Source organism: Silene latifolia, chromosome Y (assembly GCF_048544455.1).
Source record: "Silene latifolia isolate original U9 population chromosome Y, ASM4854445v1, whole genome shotgun sequence".
NCBI lineage: Eukaryota > Viridiplantae > Streptophyta > Magnoliopsida > Caryophyllales > Caryophyllaceae > Silene > Silene latifolia.
The window spans coordinates 77,445,485-77,468,346 of NC_133538.1; the positions used below are offsets into that span (position 1 = coordinate 77,445,485).

A 22,862-nucleotide genomic window follows, 5' to 3' on the forward strand; every position below is an offset into this window, starting at 1 on the left:
TACAACTTACCCGACGTAGAAAGGGTCATATTATGCCTACCGACGAAGAAGGGATTCATTGGAGTTTGACCTATAAAGACTATTCTCAATTTTTTGTTATACGAGGAAGATCCCATCAACTTAGTTTTAATTCATTTTAAGTGAACGAAAAACTAGCATTGCGTGAATGAATTAATTTAGGTGATGGCTTATATAAAAACGTGTGATATCTGTATATCAAAGAAAACTAACGCGTGAACTCTATATGAGTCAGTTTTCATGCAATTATTAGGTGGTTTGGTTTTAGGCGGAATACGATGCAATTTATCGTTACGATAAAATAAATAAAAGAATGCAAAACGTAAATAAAAATTCCTAGTGTGGCCTATCCTAGTAAAAAGAACATAATACAACTTTGGAATCCACCGTTGGACCCGAGAAGCTTGTCTTGATGTTTCATCTTGATCCATGCAGCGGGAGTGAGCATCCGGTCTCCATCTTTGGTCTTCTCAAAATTACAATTAAAATTTACAAAATATAAACTTATTTACATTCTAAATAAAAACTGTAATTACAAGGAAAAAAAACAAAACGGAGATACAAGATCTCAAAATACAACCAAGACCGTGTTCCATCATTACGGTAACACGTTCTACTAAGGCCACACTAAGTTACAACCGTTTGTAAAAATTAAATACGTAATTTAAACATTCAAGGCATTCAACAGTAACGATAAATAAAAATGCATCAACTAAAATAAAATTTATTCGTGACATAATTCCGTAATTATGTTAAATTTATCCAAACCACCTTTAATGATTAAAATTATGTGACAAAACCGCTTTAATCAACTTAATTTTAATCCATGATAATCCGTTACTTTAAATCGCTTTAAAATAACTAAATGGTACGTGAGTGAACCGTTTCACTATCAAGCGAATGCACAAAATCCGTATTATGCATAAATCATGGCCGAAAAAAATAAAACCGAATTTTTTTTTTTTCCTTCACGGCAGAACCGTGAACAGTACAGCAAAACAAAAAAAAAAAAAAATTCCAACAGCTCAAAACCGTGAGCCTCAACAAACCAAAACAAAATCGATTTGTTAAAAACCAATTGCAATTTAACCTAATCCGTATAGAATTGAAACTACAATTGATAATACTTCAACATATTGCTATGATTATCGTTTAAAATAACAATATGCAAAGAACAAATTGAAAACAAAACATCGTCTGATCAGCATAAAGCCGTGTGGCACGATTACCAATGCAAAAAGTGTCACGGTTTGCTCAAAAAAAAAAAACAAAACAGCCGAGACAAAAAAAAAAATCTGCCGCACGGAATTTTATGCAAAAAAATATCGATTCAATTCGTTTAATGAAAATCACAAAGAAAAATTTACGTGCCCTCGCTCAGATACCACTTGTGGGGTAATATCCGTATAAAACCCTTAAATTTTAGGACTATAACGTAAATTTAACATGCGATATATGGTCATAAACGAAAAACAATAGAGAAACGATAAAGAATAAGAATCAACCTCGGGTCCTTTGAAATGCGGCCTAAGAACAGAAATCAAAGTAGATTTCCCCCTAATCGTTGCACCCAAGACCGTCTGAGACTATGCCCCTTGTGCTAGAAATACTCTCTAATTGACTTGCAATATTGACAGAGTTTGGTGTGAATTTTGCTAGATGTGATATCTAGGTTTTTCAGAGAAGAATGCTCTCAAAAACCTAATTTTGTTTCAAATGAAAATGAGTTAGGGCAAAAGGAGAGAAAACTGTCCTTTTGTTCTCTTCTGTTCGGTCCGTGGGTTCTCAAGGGGAGGGAGTGGGCTTTCCACTTTCTCCTCATTTAACTCGTGATCCGACTCGTCTCGCTAATATGTATACGACGGGTTTTTAATTATAAATCGTCATCGGTTATCGGTTACTAAAATATCAACTAGTAACATGACTTAGTCGAAATATTAATACATGTCCGACAAAGACAATATTGTATAATTAATTCAATATACATCAATTAAATATAATCGTTTATATTTAAATTACGAATTAACCGTTTAATTCGTTTTAGCCATTATTACTTAATCCGTATTAAATAATTATCTCAACATCGCGTTTGACTAATTATTAGTCAATAACTCCGACTAACTGCTTAGTCATATTAGGCATCAACATGACTGTATTTTCATACCGTCACATCTCTTAAACGTATCCTATAGGTGTGACTTTTAGGGACCAGTTGATCACCGCCATCAGTATGACAATAACGTCAAACTTATCTAGCAAGCCAACCGTTATTGATAAACGTGGACCAACTGATAATAATACAAAAGTATACCCTTTGATCCTTTTAGAGATTTAAATGTTATTGCACTAACTGTAGAGGACACCAGCCCCAACAAGCTCCCACTTGTCCGTAAAAGTGTATGTGTAATAACGTTATCCGCACTAACTGGAGGACACAGCTCCAACACCTAGTGCTTTAATTTCGCTTTAATTTTTAAAAGGGTACTTAATTCACCCCCTCCCCCTCTTAAGTACCGGATCGTTAAACTCAACAATTGGTATCAGAGCCTCGTGCTCTTGATTGCCTTATCGCAAATTGTTTGATCCTTCTGATTTTATTAGTTTTTTTTCCCAATGAATTCCAAATCTGTCAGATGTCCTGTCTTCGATGGCATGGACTATGGCTGGTGGAAAAATCGTATGATGCATTTATACAAGGAACAGATTACAAATTTTGGGTAATCATCGAAAATGGTCCCCTGACTATCACTACCACCGATGCCAATGGTGCGTCTAGTGTAAAAGAGCCGAAGGACTACACATCTGATGATTACAAAAAAGCGGAGAAGAATGCTAGGGCTATATCACTCCTGCAGTCCGGAATTGGTGAATCAGAAACAAGTCGAATTGCAGGATGTAAAACGGCTAAAAAAATTTGGGACAGTTTATCACTAGCCTATGAGGGGACCGTGCAAGTAAAGAAACAACGTATTGATCTCTTAATGCAACAATATAAAAACTTTAAAATGCACGAGGTTGAACCCATAAAAAGCATGTCTTCAGGTTTTTCAAGTATAACTAACGAACTTTCAAATCTTGGTAGACAATTTGAGACTGAAGACATTGTCCATAAAATTTTATGAAGTCTTACCAGGAAATGGCGACAAAAAGTCACGGCCATTGAAGAGTGTAGAGATTTAGCCACTCTTACCTATGAAGCTTTAATGGGATCTCTTATAGCACACGAAATAACACTTGAAAATGATGCCGAACAGAAACCCATAGCTAAGGGTCTGGCCTTGAATGCCATCTCAAGTGATAATGAAAGTGATCTTGAGGAGGAAGTTGCCTTGCTGTCTAAAAGAATTGCCAAAATAATTAGAAAACAAAATCAAGGAAAGTTCGAAAGTTATAAACCAAAGAAATTTGTTTCTTCGTCTTCCTCATCTCGTTCTATATCTAGAATGGGATGTTTGAAATGCGGTGAACGGGATCATCAGATTCGAAATTGCCCTAAATGGGAAGAAGAAAAAGCTAAGGATAAATGTGGAAAGTCTAAGCAGGAGTACAAACGTGCAATGATAGCTGCTGTATGGGGTGAGTCCGATTCAGAGGACGAGGAACCTTCTGAAAATGAGAAAGATGAGAAATTCTGCCTACGGTCTACCTACAACTCTAGATCTCAACGAAAAAGAAATGACGACTCTCTAAGGTGTCTCATGGCTTACTCTGATGCATCGGATAGCAAATCCGAAGACGAGGTAAATCTCTCAAATCTCAAAATTAAGATTAGATTTTTTTCTAAAGAAAACTTGTAAGACTGCTTGATGAGACCTTGGATACTAGTTTCGAACAAAACAAGCGTCTTGAGGCTATGCAATCTGAAATTGAAAGTATTGCGGAGGAGAATATAGAGTTAAGACGAAATCTGAAGCACATACAGAAACAAACAGCCGGCCAGAATGTTCAATCTGAACTCACTGCTGAAAACGAGTCTCTTGTTAATAAAATCCACGTCTTAACAAATGAACTAGATGAGATTAAAAAATTGTATCTTACTAGTTCAACCTCTTATTCTGAAATTTGTTCCAAGTTTGATAGACTTAATAATGACTATAATTCTCTCCTTGCTAAGAATAAAAAGTTGCTCGTAGTAGTCAACAATCTTGAAACTGATTTAAGTAATGCGAGAAATGTAGTTGCTAAATGGGAAGGTAGTACTACAGTCCTTGATTTTCTAGTCAATCAATCTAAGAACAATAATAAACTTGGATTAGGCTATGACTCACGTTCTGATTTCAGGCAAAACGGTTCTCAGTATCGTACTCTCTGGATCCCTGAACTGAAAGTAAACACCCCTCCCGACTGTTCAATTCAGACTGACGCCAGTACTGTCGAGATTAAAAGACCTAAACCCATTGAGAGAGATTTTCGCAAGCATAAGTTCGTGGGTCTACCTGAATACATTCTTTGAAAATTTTGTGCATACATGCCACGTATTTAATGCTTATAAAAAACGCTTAGGTCATTTGGAACGTAACATAAGAGTTGTTAAGAAAATGTGGATTAGAAAAGATGTTTTAGATACCGTTCGTCATAAGAAGGGACCCAAAATTGTTTGGGTTCCTAAATCATCTAACTAATTCTCTTTTACGGGGCCATATGAGAGGAGGCAGCCGTTGGTATCTTGATAGCGAATGTTCACAACACATGACAGGTAATAGAAACCAATTCCTCTCATTATCGGCCTACGATGGTGGAAATGTGACATTTGGAGACAACAAAAAAGGGGAAGTAATTGGTATTGGCAAAGTCGGTAAGTCTCTTTCACATTCCATTGATGATGTGCTGCTTGTAAAGGGTCTCAAACACAATTTGATTAGTATTTCTCGAATATGTGACAAAGGAAATAAAGTCGAGTTTCATGAAATCTTTGTTATGTAATCAAAGAAAGTACTAATGAAATTGTTCTTCAAGGTAAGAGAGTTAATAACATCTATGTGGCTGACTTAGGAAGCATTCCTAGGGAAACCATTAAATGTTTATCCGTTATACAAAACGATCCTAATCTATGGCATAAGAGGTTTGGACATGTTGGATTTTCATATCTAAACAAACTTTACAAACTCGATTTAGTGGAAGGCCTACCTTCTATGAAGTTTGAAATTGACGGAGTTTGTGATGTTTGTGCTCGATGCAAACATGTCCGAAGTTCTTTTAAATCTAAAAGGTCCGTTAGCACCACCAAGCTTCTAGAACTCATTCACATGGATTTGTGTGGACCGATGAGGATTAGAAGCCGAGGTGGAAGTCTTTATGTATGTGGTCTAGTGGACGATTATTCACGGTTTTTTTGGACTTTATTTTTACATTCTAAAAGTGAAACCTTTGAAGAATTCCACGTTTTGATTAAGAAACTCCAAAACAAACTTGGTCACAAATTGATCTCCATTAGAACCGACCATGGAAGAGAATTTGAGAATGATTCGTTTATATCCTTTTGCAGGGAACATGTTATTGATCATAACTTTTCTGCTCCTAGGACACCACAACAAAATGGTGTAGTGGAAAGAATGAATAGAACTTTGGAGGACATGACCAGATCCATGTTAGTTTGTAGCGAGTTACCTAGAAACTTTTGGGCCGAAGCTGTGAACACAGCTTGTTATATTCGTAACCGTGTTGCTATTAGATCTATCCATAAGAAAACGCATTATGAGCTTCTATATGGGCGAAAGCCAAACATTTCACATTTCCGCTGCTTTGGTCAAAATGCTATGTTCATAACAATGGCAAAAATAATTTGGGAAAATTTGATCCAAGAAGCGATGAGGCCGTTTTCATTGGATATTCAAACAAAAGCAAGGCCTATAAAGTTTACAACAAAAGAACTATGTGTTTTGAGGAAAGTGTACATGTAATTTTCGATGAAACTAATGTGCTTAACGCTGAATTGCAGGATGATGATGACTTTGAGATTGGATTTGTAAGAGATGATCCACCTGAATTAGAGGAGGAGCATTCATCGTTGGAAGGAACAGGTGCAGAACAGTCCACGAATTCAGGGGAAATGAATAGAACACAGAACTGTCTAGTCGTGAAAAATCACCAAGTTCAGGCATCTCTGAACAGACAGCTGCACCATCTAATGAGACAAATCAGGCCTCCAGTAGCTCAGATACGTCGAGAAAGACGAATACAGATGTTAAGCAGAATTAAACAGAATCCAGTGATGTTCAGTTTACAGATGCGTATGTCGAGCAGAATTCAGTACTGTTCAATCTACACCAGAAACAGAAACATTTGTTCCTCGACGTTGGAAGCATCAAAGTTCACATCCAATGGATAACATTCTGACTGACATCCATGAGGGAGTCAAAACTAGATCATCATTAAGAAATTTTTGTGCTCATTATTCATTCTTATCAGAATTAGAACCTTCTAATATTAATGATGCTATATCTAATCCTAATTGGGTTATTGCTATGCAGGAGGAGTTTAATCAATTATAACGAAGCAAGGTGTGGCAATTGGAACCACGTCCAAGAGATCGTTCCGTCATAGGAACGAAATGGGTATTTTGAAACAAATTGGATGATGCAGGTGTGATTGTGAGAAACAAGGCTAGACTTGTAGTGAAAGGATACAATCAACAGGAAGGGATCGATTACGATGAAACCTTTGCACCAGTGGCAAGACTAGAAGCCATTCGTCTCCTTATTGCTTTTGCCGCTCATATAGGTTTCAAACTCTTTCAAATGGATGTTAAGACCGCGTTTTTTAATGGCTATTTGCAAGAGGAAGTATATGTTGAACAACCTCCCGGTTTTTTAGATAGTAATTTTCCTAATCATGTTTATAAATTAGATAAGGCACTTTATGGTCTTCAACAATCACCTAGGTCTTGGTATGATAGACTATCAAAGTTCCTTATTAACAAACCAATTAAGAAAAATTGTCCTAACAAAACACAGCGGAAGATTAAAGACTATGATATGTGATGACTCCATTCCCAGCTAGATCCCGCGCGTACTCCAAAGAAATACTTGCTAATCAACTGCTCACCATCCCCGAATGGATCACCACAGTTTTTAAAACATTTAAATGGGGTCAGTTAATGCATAAAAAAAATAAGAAATCAACGACAACAAATGACAAAATCACATTCCTCCAACTCCATCTCATCACCAATCCTCTGACTACACACTAAAGTGTGTAGCCCACCCAAAATACCCATCGCAACAAATATTCCTCGCCGCCGGTGGGGACCACAACCGTATAACCTAAGCCCCGCTCAACACCATACAGCAAATATCTCATGTTCATTATTGTGCACATCCCTCTTGTGATGGGAACCACAAGGGGCGAATCAAGCGCGTGAAGCCACTCCCGCAAGTGACTCCACTCAGCGGAGGGCGCACCTCGTAAACCATAGACAAACAAACAACCAATCCACAATACCAATGTAAACATGCCTATTCCAATTAACGATAACAATAATCATGCCAATCAAACAGTCATGCCATCCTATATTATTTACACAGTCAATTGAGTCGGGAAAACCAACCTGAGACGAAATCACTAATAATCAACGTAGCAGATCAAAAACCTTCCTCTACGAAATCACCTCCTATAATCAAAATCACAAAATCACAAATCTATCACATAATACTCCCAAAAAACCCAAATCATCCAATTAGGGTTTAAATAATTTTAACTATAAGACATACAACAATATAGAAATCTTACCCACAATACGATGATCACAAAGGTATGACGATCTCAGAAATCCGACAACCCTAGCCTTGATTTGATAGCAAAGAGAGAAGAGGATTGAAGGCCGCTTTGTTTTTCTTTTGTAAAAGGTTTAGAAAATAAGAGTAAAAGTAAAAGAAATTGGCGAAATCACTTCAAATACCTCTTCATGCATTACTATCAAACCCGACATAAAAACCATAAAACATGACTTACTCGATCGAGTAACTAACGTACTCGAACGAGTAGGGGCAACTCGATCGAGTACGTTAGTTACTCGATCGAGTAACTACGAAACAGAATGCACTCCAGAATGCTTTAAAGACTTACTCGACAGAGTAAGGCCTACTCGACAGAGTACCCAACCGCTCGAATATCTGAGGTATTATAGTCTTCCCTCCTTAAAAACGAACTTCGTCCCCGAAGTTCAAACCCAACCTATAAAACATATACACCTAACACTAACTCCACCAACTATGCCTACCCCCACAAGGCGGCTCACGATATCGTATCAACTATAGCATAGTCTCTAGACACTAACTACATAATACTACCTCCACAACTGCCGCTAACTCCATCTCACTAACATATTATCCACTAGCAAATCCTATATTAAGATAATCCACTAAGCGAGATCAACCACCGAACGGAATGTTATATTCTACCACCATTAAAATGAACTTCGTCCTCAAAGTTGACTAACACTCATAAACATCATACTACTGCAAGCACTGCCATGACCTTTAATAATATCAACCACAACATAAATCCATCCTTTATTCTACACTAAAGCTCAAACTTCCAAATATACCGCAACATGTACAACCATCAAACTCTCTTTGTCGCATCCTACTCCTCTTAAGATAAATGTTACGTCCTCGTAACCCACTAATACTAGATCCTTTGCTATACTTCCCATAATCTTCATCACCACCGCATGTCAACGATAACCGACTATAACCTCAACACCTACAACCATTTCTATATCCAGGGTTCTCTTTCTCTAACAGTTCTCATATCTAAAATAATTCTGCACTCCATCTAACCTATACCATGAAATCCTCAGCATAACCACTACTCCAACTCTTCAACATTACGGCAAAATGACATACTTCTTCATATATGCACTTATCTCCATGATCATAACTCACGATCCACAATTGTTACACACACTCACATTAGCTTCTCAAGTTCTTTTCTTTTATTATCGCAAATCTCACCCATAACTTAACATTAAACTTAGTCCCAACACTCCGTACTTAGAGTCCCAAAAAAAAGGTTATAAACTACCTGTAGTTTCCAGTCCAGCACAACACATGTTTCAACAAATCACTTGTCATTACTATGTCAACGAATGCCTCCTCTAAAACAAAATCAAAAGTACTCCAACAACCTCTCACAACTGTGTCCCATCAACAGAACATCATTATACTACGACAACAATGAACACAAGAGCAACTCTTTTACACATCATACTCTACCCTCACTCCCAAGTCGAAACTAGTTAGAAACATCAATAAACAAACAACAAACTACATGTCCAAACCGAAACTCACAGACAACATTAGTAAACAAAACAACAATCTATATAACTCGTATATACTTTCGAAAGTTCATCATATAAGTGTCCCACCTACTTCACCACAACCGATGACGGTATCACAACACCACCACCAACAGCCGCACCGCAGCGCGAAAGTACCCGCATCACACCATGAAGTACCGTGCCCAGATCGCCACCCGAGGCACAGAAACCACATCGATAGTCATCGCAACTTATACAATCCCATAAACACTGAGTCAGTATAACTTGCTTGACAATAAAACTTCCTTAAAACCGCTTACTAGATCACAATGCAATGTATTACACGGAATAAACAGATAACAACTTTATGACTATCACACTATACCACTACTCGTAAGGTCAGAACCTCCCACAAACACTTACACATATCATAGACCTGTAATGGCATATAACTAGTCAATCCTGATCACGTAAGTTACCACTTGATAAAGGTATCTCTCGCCTAAGCTTAACTCGAATGCCCTTCATAGCATATTCTCCCATTCGCATAACTATCACCTCCCGACAAAAGTACCAATATCATTAATACTACTTACTAGCAAAAGCCTCTTATATCCTAATCTTATTCTCCCTTACAACCATACATACCAATCTGGCCTCCACAAAATCCACCTCTATAGGACGGCTATCTTCTCTATTTAACGTCATCCTTAACTACTAGTGATAACATCACGACACCACCATCTCTCGTATAACAAATCTCTTACGCTCACCTCTAAACATAACAATTCATTTCTATTTCGGTTAACATCCTAATTAACAAACAACAAATCCGTCAACAAAATTTACCTCAGCGTTCATTCCAATTCTGTCATTAATTGTATCGTCACCTAACTCACCACCAAAATCTCATATCGTGGAAATACACTACCAACTTTTTACTCTCCCTTAATTCCTCGAAATTCATGATTAGCCTGTCGTCCTGAAATTTCTATATAACCATTAACTCACACCCTCATGATAGTATCATACATCTCGACGATTCCTTACTTCCATATCGCATTACGCCGATCAACATTCTCTTAGTTTACTCCCCTCATTCTTTTCCCATTACACTCTACAAAATCAATAAACAATTCAACTCCTTATTCCTAATACCTAACTCTTTCGTGCTCCGGCTACTTTCTCATTGATCCAAAACTAAAATTCCATTAATTCATATCAGTACCTTCTCACTCTTTCTTACCATGGATTCTCTCTCATCATGCTACTCACTCACACTTGCCACCAATCATGCCACACAATAAACGTTTACTCTTCAATTAATTGCATCACCATTTTATATCTCTAGGAACAAAAATTCATTTCATACCGTTAATTGCCTAAGGAAATTAGACACTAGGCTCACCTCTTGATAATCCAAATTCCCAAACTCGACCACTATATACACATCGCGGCATAACTCGATCTAAACTCAGTATACACCATTCATTTCCATACCTCTATAACGACCTTCCATCACATATATCCTTAACCAACCCAGTTATCACTATCTACCTCCATAAATCCTTAAACATCCCAAGTTACCACCATTCGCATCCCTCATTTAAATATTTTTATTCTCACGTTCCTTAAGCTTACATCACCCCTTGCCCAGATACACTTACCTTTACATTACTCAAACTCGTGATTATATAACTCACCATATCTCATAAAGCAAACTCCCTATCTCGATAAGCTCATCAATCTTCCCTTTCCTTTTTCTACTATCCATCACAACTACATATAACCCATCTCCTCCCCACCAAAATCATACTCATCATATGGTATTACTCCTTACAGCATAAGATTTGTAAACTTATGCATTAGGACCAACACATATGTAATACAATGTATACAAAAGCAAAAGAACAAATTAGAAATAAATATGATATGTGACGAGGTCAAAAGATAAATATATGACCAAATTAGGGGTTACAAGATCGAGTACAGCCTACTCGATCGAGTAGGTGAAGATTAGAAGCACGCATAATATATTATCAGGGCTACTCGATCGAGTACGGGGTACTTGGTCGAGTACAAAGAGGTGTACTCGATCGAGTACCCTACGCAGTTCTCAGCACTATCCAATTTTCGTAAAGTTGTTGTATCTCACTCGTTTCTTGGTCGTTTTGGGCGTGTGACCTATCGATAGAATCTTAAAAGAACAAGATATCACCTCTAAGTAGAATCACATCAATATCATGTATGCATCTCAAGTTATAACAGTTTAAAGACAACTTCTCTTTAATCGGACAACATAACTACTTGATGTTTTCTTTCAAACAACTTAAACAACAACAAAGGAAACAAAAGAAACTCGATACTCATAAAATCAGTATCCCTAGCCACATGTTACTATTTACAAAAGCCAAACAATATCATCCATCATGCTTATATAATATTCAACTTATCAATCATGTACTATCCGCATGCTTGCTTAGTATAACTTCAACACATATTAACATATATATACATACCATCATATCCTTCTGACATCACAAGCTACTAATATAACAAACATTACTTACTTCTTCTTTTCCAACCAATTCATCCATTTCAACCACACACTTCATTCAACATATGCATATGAAACAACAATAAACAAGTAGCGACCCATGACACCCCATAGTGACCGGCTCAAAGTTGCAAGAGCAAGTTCACGACTTTAGGGCGTCCCCCAAGCCTTTTCATTAGCTCCTAACAACTTCTACCCGAGTTTATTATAATTAGACTCTCTAGGTTCATTAAGTTCATTGGTTAGATCTTCCAAAATTGTCGCTCTGATAGCACTTTGTAACACCCCCATACACCAAAGTGCCTTACTAAGACCACCCTAGCACATGGAGATGCTACCATCTCGGTTACCCGAGGCATAGTAATCAAAAGAGACCATAAAGAAACGTATTTTAAGTATAAAGTTTAATGTGCGTACATGAAGACCAAAACTGAATTAAGAAATACAACTTTTCTCAAAAGTGCATACCAATTAAGAAAAATTGTCTTGACAAAACACAGTGGAAGACTAAAGACTCTGATAAGTGATGACTCCATTCCTAGCTAGATCCTGCGCGTACTCCAAAGAAATACCTATTAATCAACTGCTCACCATCCCCGAATGGATCACCATAGTTTTTAAAACATTTAGACAGGGTTAGTTACTGCATAAACAAAATAAGAAATCAACGACAACCAATTACACAATCACATTCCTCCAACTCCATCTCATCACCAATCATCTGACTACACACTAAAGTGTGTAGCCCTGCCAGAATACCCATCGCAACAGATATTCCTCGCCGTCAGTGGGGGACCGCAGCCGTACCACCTAAACCCCGCTCAACACCATAGAGCGAATAACCCATGTTCATTAATGTGCACATCCCCCTTGTGACAGGAACCACATGGGGCGAATCAAGGGCGTGAAGCCACTCCCGCAAGTAACTCCACTCAGCCGAGGGCGCACCTCCCAAACGACAGACAAACAAACAACCAGTCCACCATATCAATGTAAACATGCCAATTCCAATTAACGATAAAAATAATCATGCCAATCATGCCACCTTATATTATTTACGCAGTCAACTGAGTAGGGAAACCCTGCCTGAGACGGAGTCACCAACAATCAACGCAGTAGATCAAAAACCTCCCTCTACGAAATCACCTCCTATAATTAAAATCACATAATAACAAATCTATCACATAATACTCCCAAAACCCTAAAATCACCCAATTAGATTTTAACCAACTTTAACTATAAAAGATAACAACAATATAGAAATCTTACCCACAATATGATGATCCCAAAGGTATGACGATCTCAGAAATCTGAAAACCCTAGCCTTGATTTGATAGCAAAGAGAAAAGAGGATTGAAGATCGCTTTGTTTTTCTTTTGTAAAAGGTTTTGAATATTTGAGCAAATGTAAAAAAAAATGTTGAAATCACTTTAAATACCTCTTCACGCTTTACTATCAAAACCGGCCGAAAAACCGTAAAACACGACTTACTCGATCGAGTAACCAATGTACTCGATCGAGCACCAGCTACTCGATCGAGTTGCCCCTACTCGATCGAGTAACTACGAAACAGAACGCACTCCAGAATGCGTTAAAGACTTACTCGACAGAGTAAGGCCTACTCGATAGAGTACCCAACAACTCAAATATCTGAGGTATTACACCAATATTGGCGAAACACCTCAAATTAATAAATAAAGCTAATTAACATTACCCTAACTAAAAGGATAAACTTTTAAGATAGTAAGAATTTGAGTCTACCTATATATGTTACATTAATCATAAGAAGTCGTTGAAATTCTCAATATACAATGTGAAGATAAGATATATCTATCCTTGAGAGTTGTATTTGAGTTGGGAAGGGATTGTTGGTGCCAACTATAAAAAGTAGTTCTGGTCAATACTATAGAGATTCTCAATTCCTATACTTCGTTTTTATTATGTAGTTGCCTCTAGCTATTTTAACAACTTTTTCCCTTTTATTTCTTATGATACAGTTTGATCGTATGCATGCTAGTTTTTTTTTTATTAAACGCTTAATGGTATAATATTTACTAATGATGACTTCCGTTATTTTTCAGGTCAAGAATACCTGATGCGCAACATTATGAAAGATTGTCACTTGCCTTTGACAAAACGTATGTGATATCGAGACCATCATCACATGCGTTTGATACCATGTAAGTGATTTTGAGTTTTTTTCCTATGCATGATGAATTTACCTAAACAATGAAAATATAGTCCGAATTCGTTAAAGTTGGCTGTTTTGATCATGCTCCCGTATTGTGCAATGTCTAAAAATTAAATGATTTCCGAAATTGGAGAGGTTGTATATATAGGTTTAATTAGAGTTATAAACTACGATTATTATTGTTGCACCTATTTTATTGATGATGACAAGTCCTTCACTTTTGTGTATCCCTCTAAATTAATGGTGTGACTAGACGTGTGTATGACAGGTCCAAAAGCATTCCATATTTGCTCGGAAAAAAAGACGGATAAAGCTTGGACCGAGTCTTAATTCGTGTCTAGAAAAATTGTAAGAATATATATCTTGTGCTTATTCTTATTCGATCCAATATATAATCACGGCTTATCTTTTGGACATTTTCCAAGATAAAATATTTTTGCTAAATAATTGTTTTAAAAAAAAACTCATTCCATTGGAACTTCCAAAATCTGCTCTAAATAATATTATAACTTTTTTGAGGAGTTTGTGTCTTTGAAGGCAACTAAATTATCAAGAGTCTAAGATTTCGTATAAAGTTGGTTGCTTGATTGAAAAGATTTAATTTGGTCAATATTTGAAAATATATAAGACGAACAAATCTTTGTTGCAAAGATATACAACACATACGGAGAGTTTAATAAAGTCCAAAAGAATTTTTATGCAAAGTCAACTTTATCAAACTGGTTTTTAAATCGTCTTTTGCAAATTTGGTGAAAGCATTCCTTTCTGTTTTTTTTGTAAAGTTTATTTCAAAAGCCGTGAGTTTTGGATTGTTCTTGAGTACACAAGTTCTTATATTCATAAGGATAGTTTGTTCTCCATTGTTCCAATTGTTGAACCATATAAGGAGACAATTTGTGTTGTAGTTTTCACTTTTTGTGTGATAGAGTTTTTGGGGTACGGGGTTGTACTCGAGTCGCACGATCGGGGTTGATCGTGGGGGTTTTCTTTGTAATTGAGTTTGGTTATAAAGGAAATAATAATAAGAGAGAGGGTGGACGTAGACCTTTAGAGAGTAGGCCGAACCACATTAAAAATTGTTGTGTCTCTTGCTTTCTTTTATTTCGTTTGCCTTTGATTTTATTTGTTTTTCCTTTTTGATTCACGTATTCACTCGAACGAACAATACAGCACAACTCTGATTGTTTGAACAGTCACCGAGGCTGTTCAATTAGCCTGTGTATTGTTTCAGAAGGAAATTCGTGAACGACCTAGTGCTTTAATTTCGCTTTAATTTTTAAAAGGGTTCTTAATTCACCCCCTCCCCCTCTTAAGTACCGAATCGATAAACTCAACAATAGGCATCAGAGCCTCGTGCTCTTGATTGCCTTATCGCAAAGAGTTTGATCCTTCTGAGTTTATCAGTTTTTCTTTTTTTTTCCCAATGAATTCCAAATCTGTCAAATGCCCTGTCTTTGATGGCACGGACAATGGCTGGTGGAAAAATCGTATGATGCATTTCATACAAGGAACAGATTACGAATATTGGGTAATCATCGAAAATGGTCCCCTGGCTATCACTACCACCGATGCCAATGGTGCGTCTAGTGTAAAAGAGCCCAAGGACTACACATCTGATGATTACAAAAAAGCAGAGAAGAATGCTAGGGCTATATCACTCCTGCAATCCGGAATTGGTGAATCAGAAATAAGTCGAATTGCAGGATGTAAAACGGCTAAAAAAATTTGGGACAGTTTATCACTAGCCTAGGAGGGGACCGTGCAATTAAAGAAACAACGTATTGATCTCTTAATGCAACAATATGAAAACTTTAAAATGCACGAGGATGAACCCATAAAAAGCATGTCTTCACGTTTTTCAAGTATAACTAACGAATTTTCAAATCTTGGTAGACAATTTGAAACTGAGGACATTGTCCACAAAATTTTAAGAAGTCTTACCAGGAAATGGCGACAAAAAGTCACGGCCATTGAAGAGTGTAGAGATTTAGCCACTCTTACCTATGAAGCTTTAATGGGATCTCTTATGGCACATGAAATAACACTTGAAAATGATGCCAAACAGAAACCCAAAGCTAAGGGTCTGGCCTTGAATGCCATCTTAAGTGATAATGAAGTGATCTTGAGGAGGAAGTTGCCTTGCTGTCTAAAAGAATTGCCAAAATAATTAGAAAGCAAAATCAAGGAAAGTTCAAAAGTTATAAACCAAAGAAATTTGTTTCTTCGTCTTCCTCATCTCATTCTATATCTAGAATGGGATGTTTCAAATGCGGTGAACGGGATCATCAGATTCGAAATTGCCCTCAATGGGAAGAAGAACAAGCTAAGGATAAACGTGAAAAGTCTAAGCAGGAGTACAAACGTGCAATGATAGCTGCTGTATGGGGTGAGTCCGATTCAGAGGGCGAGGAACCTTCTAAAAATGAGAAAGATGAGAAATTCTGCCTACGGTCTACCTACAAGCCTAGATCTCAACGAAAAAGGGATGACGACTCTCTAAGGTGTCTCATGGCTTACTCTGATGCATCGGATAGCAAATCCGAAGACGAGGTAAATCTCTCAAATCTCAAAATTAAGATTAGATTTTTTTCTAAAGAAAACTTGTAAGACTGCTTGATGAGACCTTGGATACTAGTTACGAACAAAACAAGCGTCTTGAGGCTATGCAATCTGAAATTGAAAGTATTGCGGAGGAGAATATAGAGTTAAGACGAAATCTGAAGCACATACAGAAACAAACAGCCGGCCAGAATGTTCAATCTGAACTCACTGCTGAAAACGAGTCTCTTGTTAATAAAATCCACGTCTTAACAAATGAACTAGATGAGATTAAAAAATTGCATCTTACTAGTTCAACCTCTTATTCTGAAATTTGTTCCAAGTTTGATAGACTTAATAACGATTATAATTCACTCCTTGCTAAGAATAAAAAGTTGCTCGTAGTAGTCAACAATCTTAAAACTGATTTAAGTAATGTGAGAAATGTAGTTGCTAAATGGGAAGGTAGTACAATAGTCCTTGATTTTCTAGTCAATAAATCTAAGAACAACAATAAACTTGGATTAGGCTATGACTCACGTTCTGATTTCAGGCAGAGCGGTTCTTTGTATCGTACTCTTTGGATCCCTGAACAGAAAGTAAACATACCTCCCGACTGTTCAATTCAGACTGACGCCAGTACTGTCGAGATTAATAGACCTAAACCCATTGAGAGAGATTTTCGCACGCATAAGTACGTGGGTCTACCTGAATACATTCTTTGCAAATTTTGTGGACATACAGGCCACGTATTTAATGCTTGTAAAAAACGCTTAGGTCATTTGGAACGTAACATAAGAGTTGTTAAGAAAATGTGGATTAGAAAAGATGTTTTAGATACCGTTCGTCATAAGAAGGGACCCAAGCTTGTTTGGGTTCCTAAATCATCTAACTAATTCTCTTTTGCGGGGCCATATGAGAGGAGGCAGTCGTTGGTATCTTGATAACGGATGTTCACGACACATGACAGGTAATAGAAATTAATTCCTCTCATTATCGGCCTACGATGGTGGAAATGTGACATTTGGAGACAACAAAAAAAGGTGAAGTAATTGGTATTGGCAAAGTCGGTAAGTCTCTTTCACATTCCATTGATGATGTGCTACTTGTAAAGGGTCTCAAAAACAATTTTATTAGTATTTCTTAAATTATGTGACAAAGGAAATAAAGTCGAGTTTCATGCAAATCTTTGTTATGTAATCAAAGAAAGTACTAATAAATTGTTCTTCAAGGTAAGAGAGTTAATAACATCTATGTGGCTGACTTAGGAAGCATGTTGGAGCTAGTGTCCTCCACAGTTAGTGTGATAACGTGTATAAATCTCTTATAGGTTCACAGGGTATACTTAGTATTTTATCAGTTGATTAACGTGTACTAATAACGGCTGGCTTGCTAGAAGTTTGACGTTATTATCATACTGATGGCGGTGATCAACTGGTCCCTAAAAGTCACACCTTAGGATGTGTTTGAGAGATGTGATTATATGAAAATATAATCACATTGATGCCTTATATGACTAAATGGTTAGTCCATGTATTTGACTAAAAGGTTAGTCAATGTGATGATGAGTCGATTATTTAATACAATTAAATAATATCAGCTCAGGCGAATTAATTGTTAATTCATAAATTGAATATAAACTGTTATATTTAATTAATGTATATAATGTTAGCTTAAACGAATTAAGATGTTAATTCGTAATTAAACATAAACGGTTATATTTAATTAGCAAATTATAAATATGTTATATTTATAGTTAATATATATATTATACGAAATTGTCATAATAAATGTTGACAGGCCGGTATTAATAAATTGACTACAAACTGCTGTGTGTGAACTTATTATTAAATGACGACATAAATGACAATTGATAAATATACACATTTTATACAAATTGATAACAACCTAAAATAAGAAGATTTTCTCCTTATTTTTGGTTGTGGGTCACACGATTTAAGGAAGAAAAAAAGGAGAAAAATATCTTCCTAATTCTCTCCTTTTTGGACGGTTAAAAGAGGGAGATGGGAATCATTTTTCTCTCTTAATTTTTAACCTAATACTCTCATCAAAACCCTAAAAAAAACCTACTCTAAAATTATTAGAAATTAGGGTTTTCTTTCTAGCAAGAAAGAGGCATTTCTCGGAGCATCTTGGGTGCAACGATTAGGAGAATATCGATCTCGATATTTGTTCTTAGGCCAAATTGCTAGGACCTAAGGTTAATTTTAATCTCTATTGTTTTGTTTATGCAATTTCGTTTATGACTCGCAATTTCATATTTCATAATTTCGTTATAATCCGAATTTTCTTGATAAGATATACCGATATTTCACACAAGTGGTATCAGAGCATAGGCCACGAAATTATTTTATATGATTTTCATAAATGAAACAAACAAAAAAACAAACAATTTTGGCCGCACCTTTTTTTGCTGCCGAGATGATTTTTTTTTTTTTGATGCTTTGTTTCCATTTTGATTTTTTGATATTGTTGTTTTAATATGTTAAGATGATAATATGATAAATTTGTAGATGTTTTGATTTGATAAAAATTAAATTGAAATGTAAATGGAAATTGTTTTGATTGTTGATGTTCATTTGTTTTGCTATATAGTTTTGCCATACATGATGTTAAATTGTTGTTTAAGAATCATGATTCATTAAATTTAATAATGTTCAAATCAATTGTGATGAATCAAATATTCAGATAATCGATTTAATCATAATTTAGATATTCATTTTAAGAGGTTAAATTGAATCATCTAGTTTGAATTTATGTTTAAATTAAAAGATGATGATTATGCCAATCTTGTTATAGTAGAAACATTAAACAAATTGTTCACATAAAAATGTTTTTTTTTTTTTGAGATAAGGAAAAAAAAAACATGTTTTCGTTTTTAGGGAACAATGCCGAGAGCATTTATAAAAAAAAAAAAGAAAAAGAAAAAAAAATGTTTTTTTTTTGTTTTTGAGGTATGCCGAGAGCAATAAAAAAACTATTTTTTTGTGTTTTGGCCAATAATTATTATACATTAAATCTATAATGTATGATTGTTAGTTGTGAAAAAGTTCACAAATTTTTAGATACCCAATTATTTTAAAGTGGTTTAAAATAATGTTGGATTAATTCATATTACAAGTTAATGTGTATTAAAATTGGAATTATTGTGAGTAATTGAGGAATTGTCACATAATTTTGATTATTTTAAAATAGGTGGTTTGGATAAATTACTCTACATAATTAAGGAATTATGTCTTGAATGATTAATTTATAGTTGATGCATTTTATTTAAGTTGTATGAATTGTTGAATGGTTTATTTACGTATTTTTGCAATCGGTTGTAATTTTGTATTACCTAGTGTGGCCTTAGTTGATTATGTTTTCGTAATGATGGAAACATAATCTTGATGTAATTTTGAGATCTCGAATCTCCTTTGGTTTTCTTTAGTATTATATTTTTTAAATTAGAATGTAAATAAATTTATTTTGTAATTTATTATTTGTAATTTTGAGAAGACTAAAGATGGAGATTGGATTGCTCACTCCCGCTACATGGACCAAGATGTAACATCAAGACAAGCTTCTTGGGTCCTAGGAAGGATTCCAAAATTGTATTTATGTTCATTTTGGTAGATAGGCCACACTAGGACTTTATTATTGTTTTACGTTTTTCCATTCTTGTTGCTTTTCTTCACATGATAGTTAGTGCATCATATTCCGCCTAAACCAAACCACCTACTTATATGCATGAAAATTGACTCATATAGTTTGGATGTTAGTTATCATGGACATAAACATGTCACACAATTTTAGCCATCATCTTAGTTTATTCGTTCTCGCATGCTAGATATTAGTTCACTTAAAATGAATTAAAATAAAGTTGATGGGATCTTCCTCAAAAACTAAAATTGAGACTAGTCTTTATAGGCCAAACAACTATGAATCCCTTCTTCGTCGGTAGGCATATAGGACCTTACTCTCCATGTGCCCCTTCTACGTTGGGTAAGTAGTTTTTGTTGACTTATTTTACCTCAACATTATAATCCGAAGAGTTTCTCGTGATTATGATGGACTATAGATAGAATTTACAGAAATTTATCAACCATGAATTCTAAAAGTAGAATTAGCCAAGAGGTTGGCTTATCAATTTACAGATAATTGAGTCTTGGGATCATTTATATAATTTTTGAGGGAGGTCAATTGTATAAATGCTTGAGTCTTCGCATTATAAAAGTTTTTGCATTAGACTTAAATCATAACGATGAGTATGCTTATTATATTTTTCTTCTTCTTTTCGCAGTGTAGAATTCGTTTTATATTGATAATACTGCTTACAACAAATGACTGGAAACAATGATATCCATATGTCAAGTGCCACACTTGCACGCGAGTCCTGGCTCAAAACTTTCATGGACCACATGAATCAGTCCACACGACTGAAAAATGACGGGTCCAACTTTGCGGACTGGGAGGCATTATTACGGAATGTTGCCATTGCTGACGGTAAGTTCAAGTACTTAACTGAGCCAATACCGCCAAACCCAGGCCCCAATGCAAGAGCTAACGAGTCACTTGCTTATAGTGACTTCGTCATGGAAGCGGGTGCGATAAAGAACGTACTCATTTTTGCAATGGAAACCAATTTGCAAAGACGCTTCATTGCCCAAGGTGCAAACAATATTTTCACCACGCTCACTAATGGGTTCTCAAAAGCACCGAGAATCGTTACTTATGAGCATACTTGTCGCTTCTTTGATGCGAAACTCCAGAAGGGCCAATCGGTTAGCCCACACATTCTTAACATTATTAAGAATGTCGAGAAACTAGAGGCACTTGATTGCAAAATCAGTGAGAGGATAGTCATTGACCGTATGCTTCATTCACTTCATGATGGTTTTGCGCTCTTCAGGGCAAATTACTACATGAATGACATGAAGAAAAGTCCTCATGAGCTACACTCACTTCTCGTACAGACCGAGAAAGATATGAAATGGAGTGGGAGCATGAAGCAAGATGTTCTCATGATTTCCAACAAGAATAAGGGTAAGGGCAAAGCTCACGGCAACCTAACTGTAGGAAAGCCAAAGTTTAAGAAGTCGGGAAACGGTAAGAGTGGGCCTGGTGAGACTAGTGGCTCACAAGGCAATGAAAAGAGCAAGGGCGGTAACGTTGAGTGCCACCATTGTCACAAGACTGGGCATTGGAGGAGGAACTGTCCCGTGTACCGTGAGGACATAAAAGCAGGCCGCGTCACTCATGTTGGTATGTCATCTTATATTTATATGATTGAGATTAACCATGCAAGTTTCGGAACTTGGGTACTTGATACCGGTTGTGGTTCTCATATGTGTAATCATTTGCAGGGCCTAAAAAACATCACACCCCTCGCGATGTGGACCTGCGAGTCGGGAATGGAGCAAGAGTTGCTGCAGTCTCAAAGGGAACATACGTAATCCAGCTCCCAAGTGGTTTTGAGTTATATTTATATAACTTTTACTATGTACCCAGTTTATCTAAGAATATTATTTCTGTTTCCGTATTTGATAAAGACGGTTTTTCATTTTCAATAAAGAAAAATAGTTGTATTTTCTCTTTTAATGAAATGGTTTATGGCAAAGTAGTTTCCATGAATGGAATTTATATCTTAGATCAAACCACAAAGATATTACATGTGAATAATAAGAAATTAAAGGTTGGTGACAAAGATCAAACTTATCTATGGCATTGTCGAATGGGACACATAAATGAAAAACGTGTAAAGAAACTCATTGAGAGTGGGACTATCTCCACATTTGATTTCTCATCATTTGGCACGTGTGAATCATGTCTTATCGGCAAAATGACTCGAATTTCCTTCAAAGGTGTTGGAATGCGCGCTAATGACCTATTAGGACTCATACATACTGATGTATGTGGACCTATGTCAATCACCGCAAGAGACGGCTATAGATATTTTATCACTTTCACGGATGATTTGAGTAGATACGGATATGTCTACTTAATGAAGCATAAAAGTGAGTCTTTTGAAAAATTCAAAGAATACCAGAATAAGGTTGAGAACCAATTGGGAAGAAAGGTTAAAGCACTCCATTCAGATCATGGTGGTGAATATCTTTCAAATGAGTTTGATCAACACCGTAAAGACTGTGGAATAGTTTTACAGTTAACTCCACCTGGAACACCTCAATTAAATGGTGTGTCCGAACGGAGAAATTGAACACTACTTGATATGGTTCGATCCATGATGAGTCACACGGTAGTACCTGATTCATTATGGGATTTTGTACTTTTGTCAG

General features: G+C 36.1%; 2 protein-coding genes across 2 annotated transcripts; both read left to right on the forward strand.

Annotated features, from left to right (window-relative positions):
• Positions 1 to 2,651: 2,651 nt before the first annotated feature.
• LOC141628353 (uncharacterized) lies at positions 2,652 to 3,140 on the forward strand. The gene has a single exon (XM_074441509.1). It carries the CDS (start codon positions 2,652 to 2,654, stop codon positions 3,138 to 3,140), a length of 489 nt encoding a protein of 162 aa, XP_074297610.1.
• Positions 3,141 to 3,221: 81 nt separating this feature from the next.
• LOC141628354 (uncharacterized) lies at positions 3,222 to 16,192 on the forward strand. Its single transcript, XM_074441510.1, has 8 exons — positions 3,222 to 3,758; positions 3,860 to 4,385; positions 4,715 to 4,937; positions 5,504 to 5,789; positions 5,957 to 6,248; positions 6,601 to 6,904; positions 13,916 to 14,014; positions 15,919 to 16,192. Exons 1-8 carry the CDS (start codon positions 3,222 to 3,224, stop codon positions 16,190 to 16,192), a joined length of 2,541 nt encoding a protein of 846 aa, XP_074297611.1.
• Positions 16,193 to 22,862: the final 6,670 nt, after the last annotated feature.

Coding starts and splice junctions, on each gene's coding strand:
- LOC141628353 (XM_074441509.1), top strand. CDS start 2,652: ATGTCCTGTCTTCGATGGCATGGACTATGGCTGGTGGAAAAATCGTAT.
- LOC141628354 (XM_074441510.1), top strand. CDS start 3,222: ATGGGATCTCTTATAGCACACGAAATAACACTTGAAAATGATGCCGAA. Junction 4,938..5,503: donor TTTCATGAAATCTTTGTTAT/GTAATCAAAGAA, acceptor ATCCTTTTGCAG/GGAACATGTTATTGATCATA. Junction 14,015..15,918: donor TCACATGCGTTTGATACCAT/GTAAGTGATTTT, acceptor AAATCTTGGTAG/ACAATTTGAAACTGAGGACA.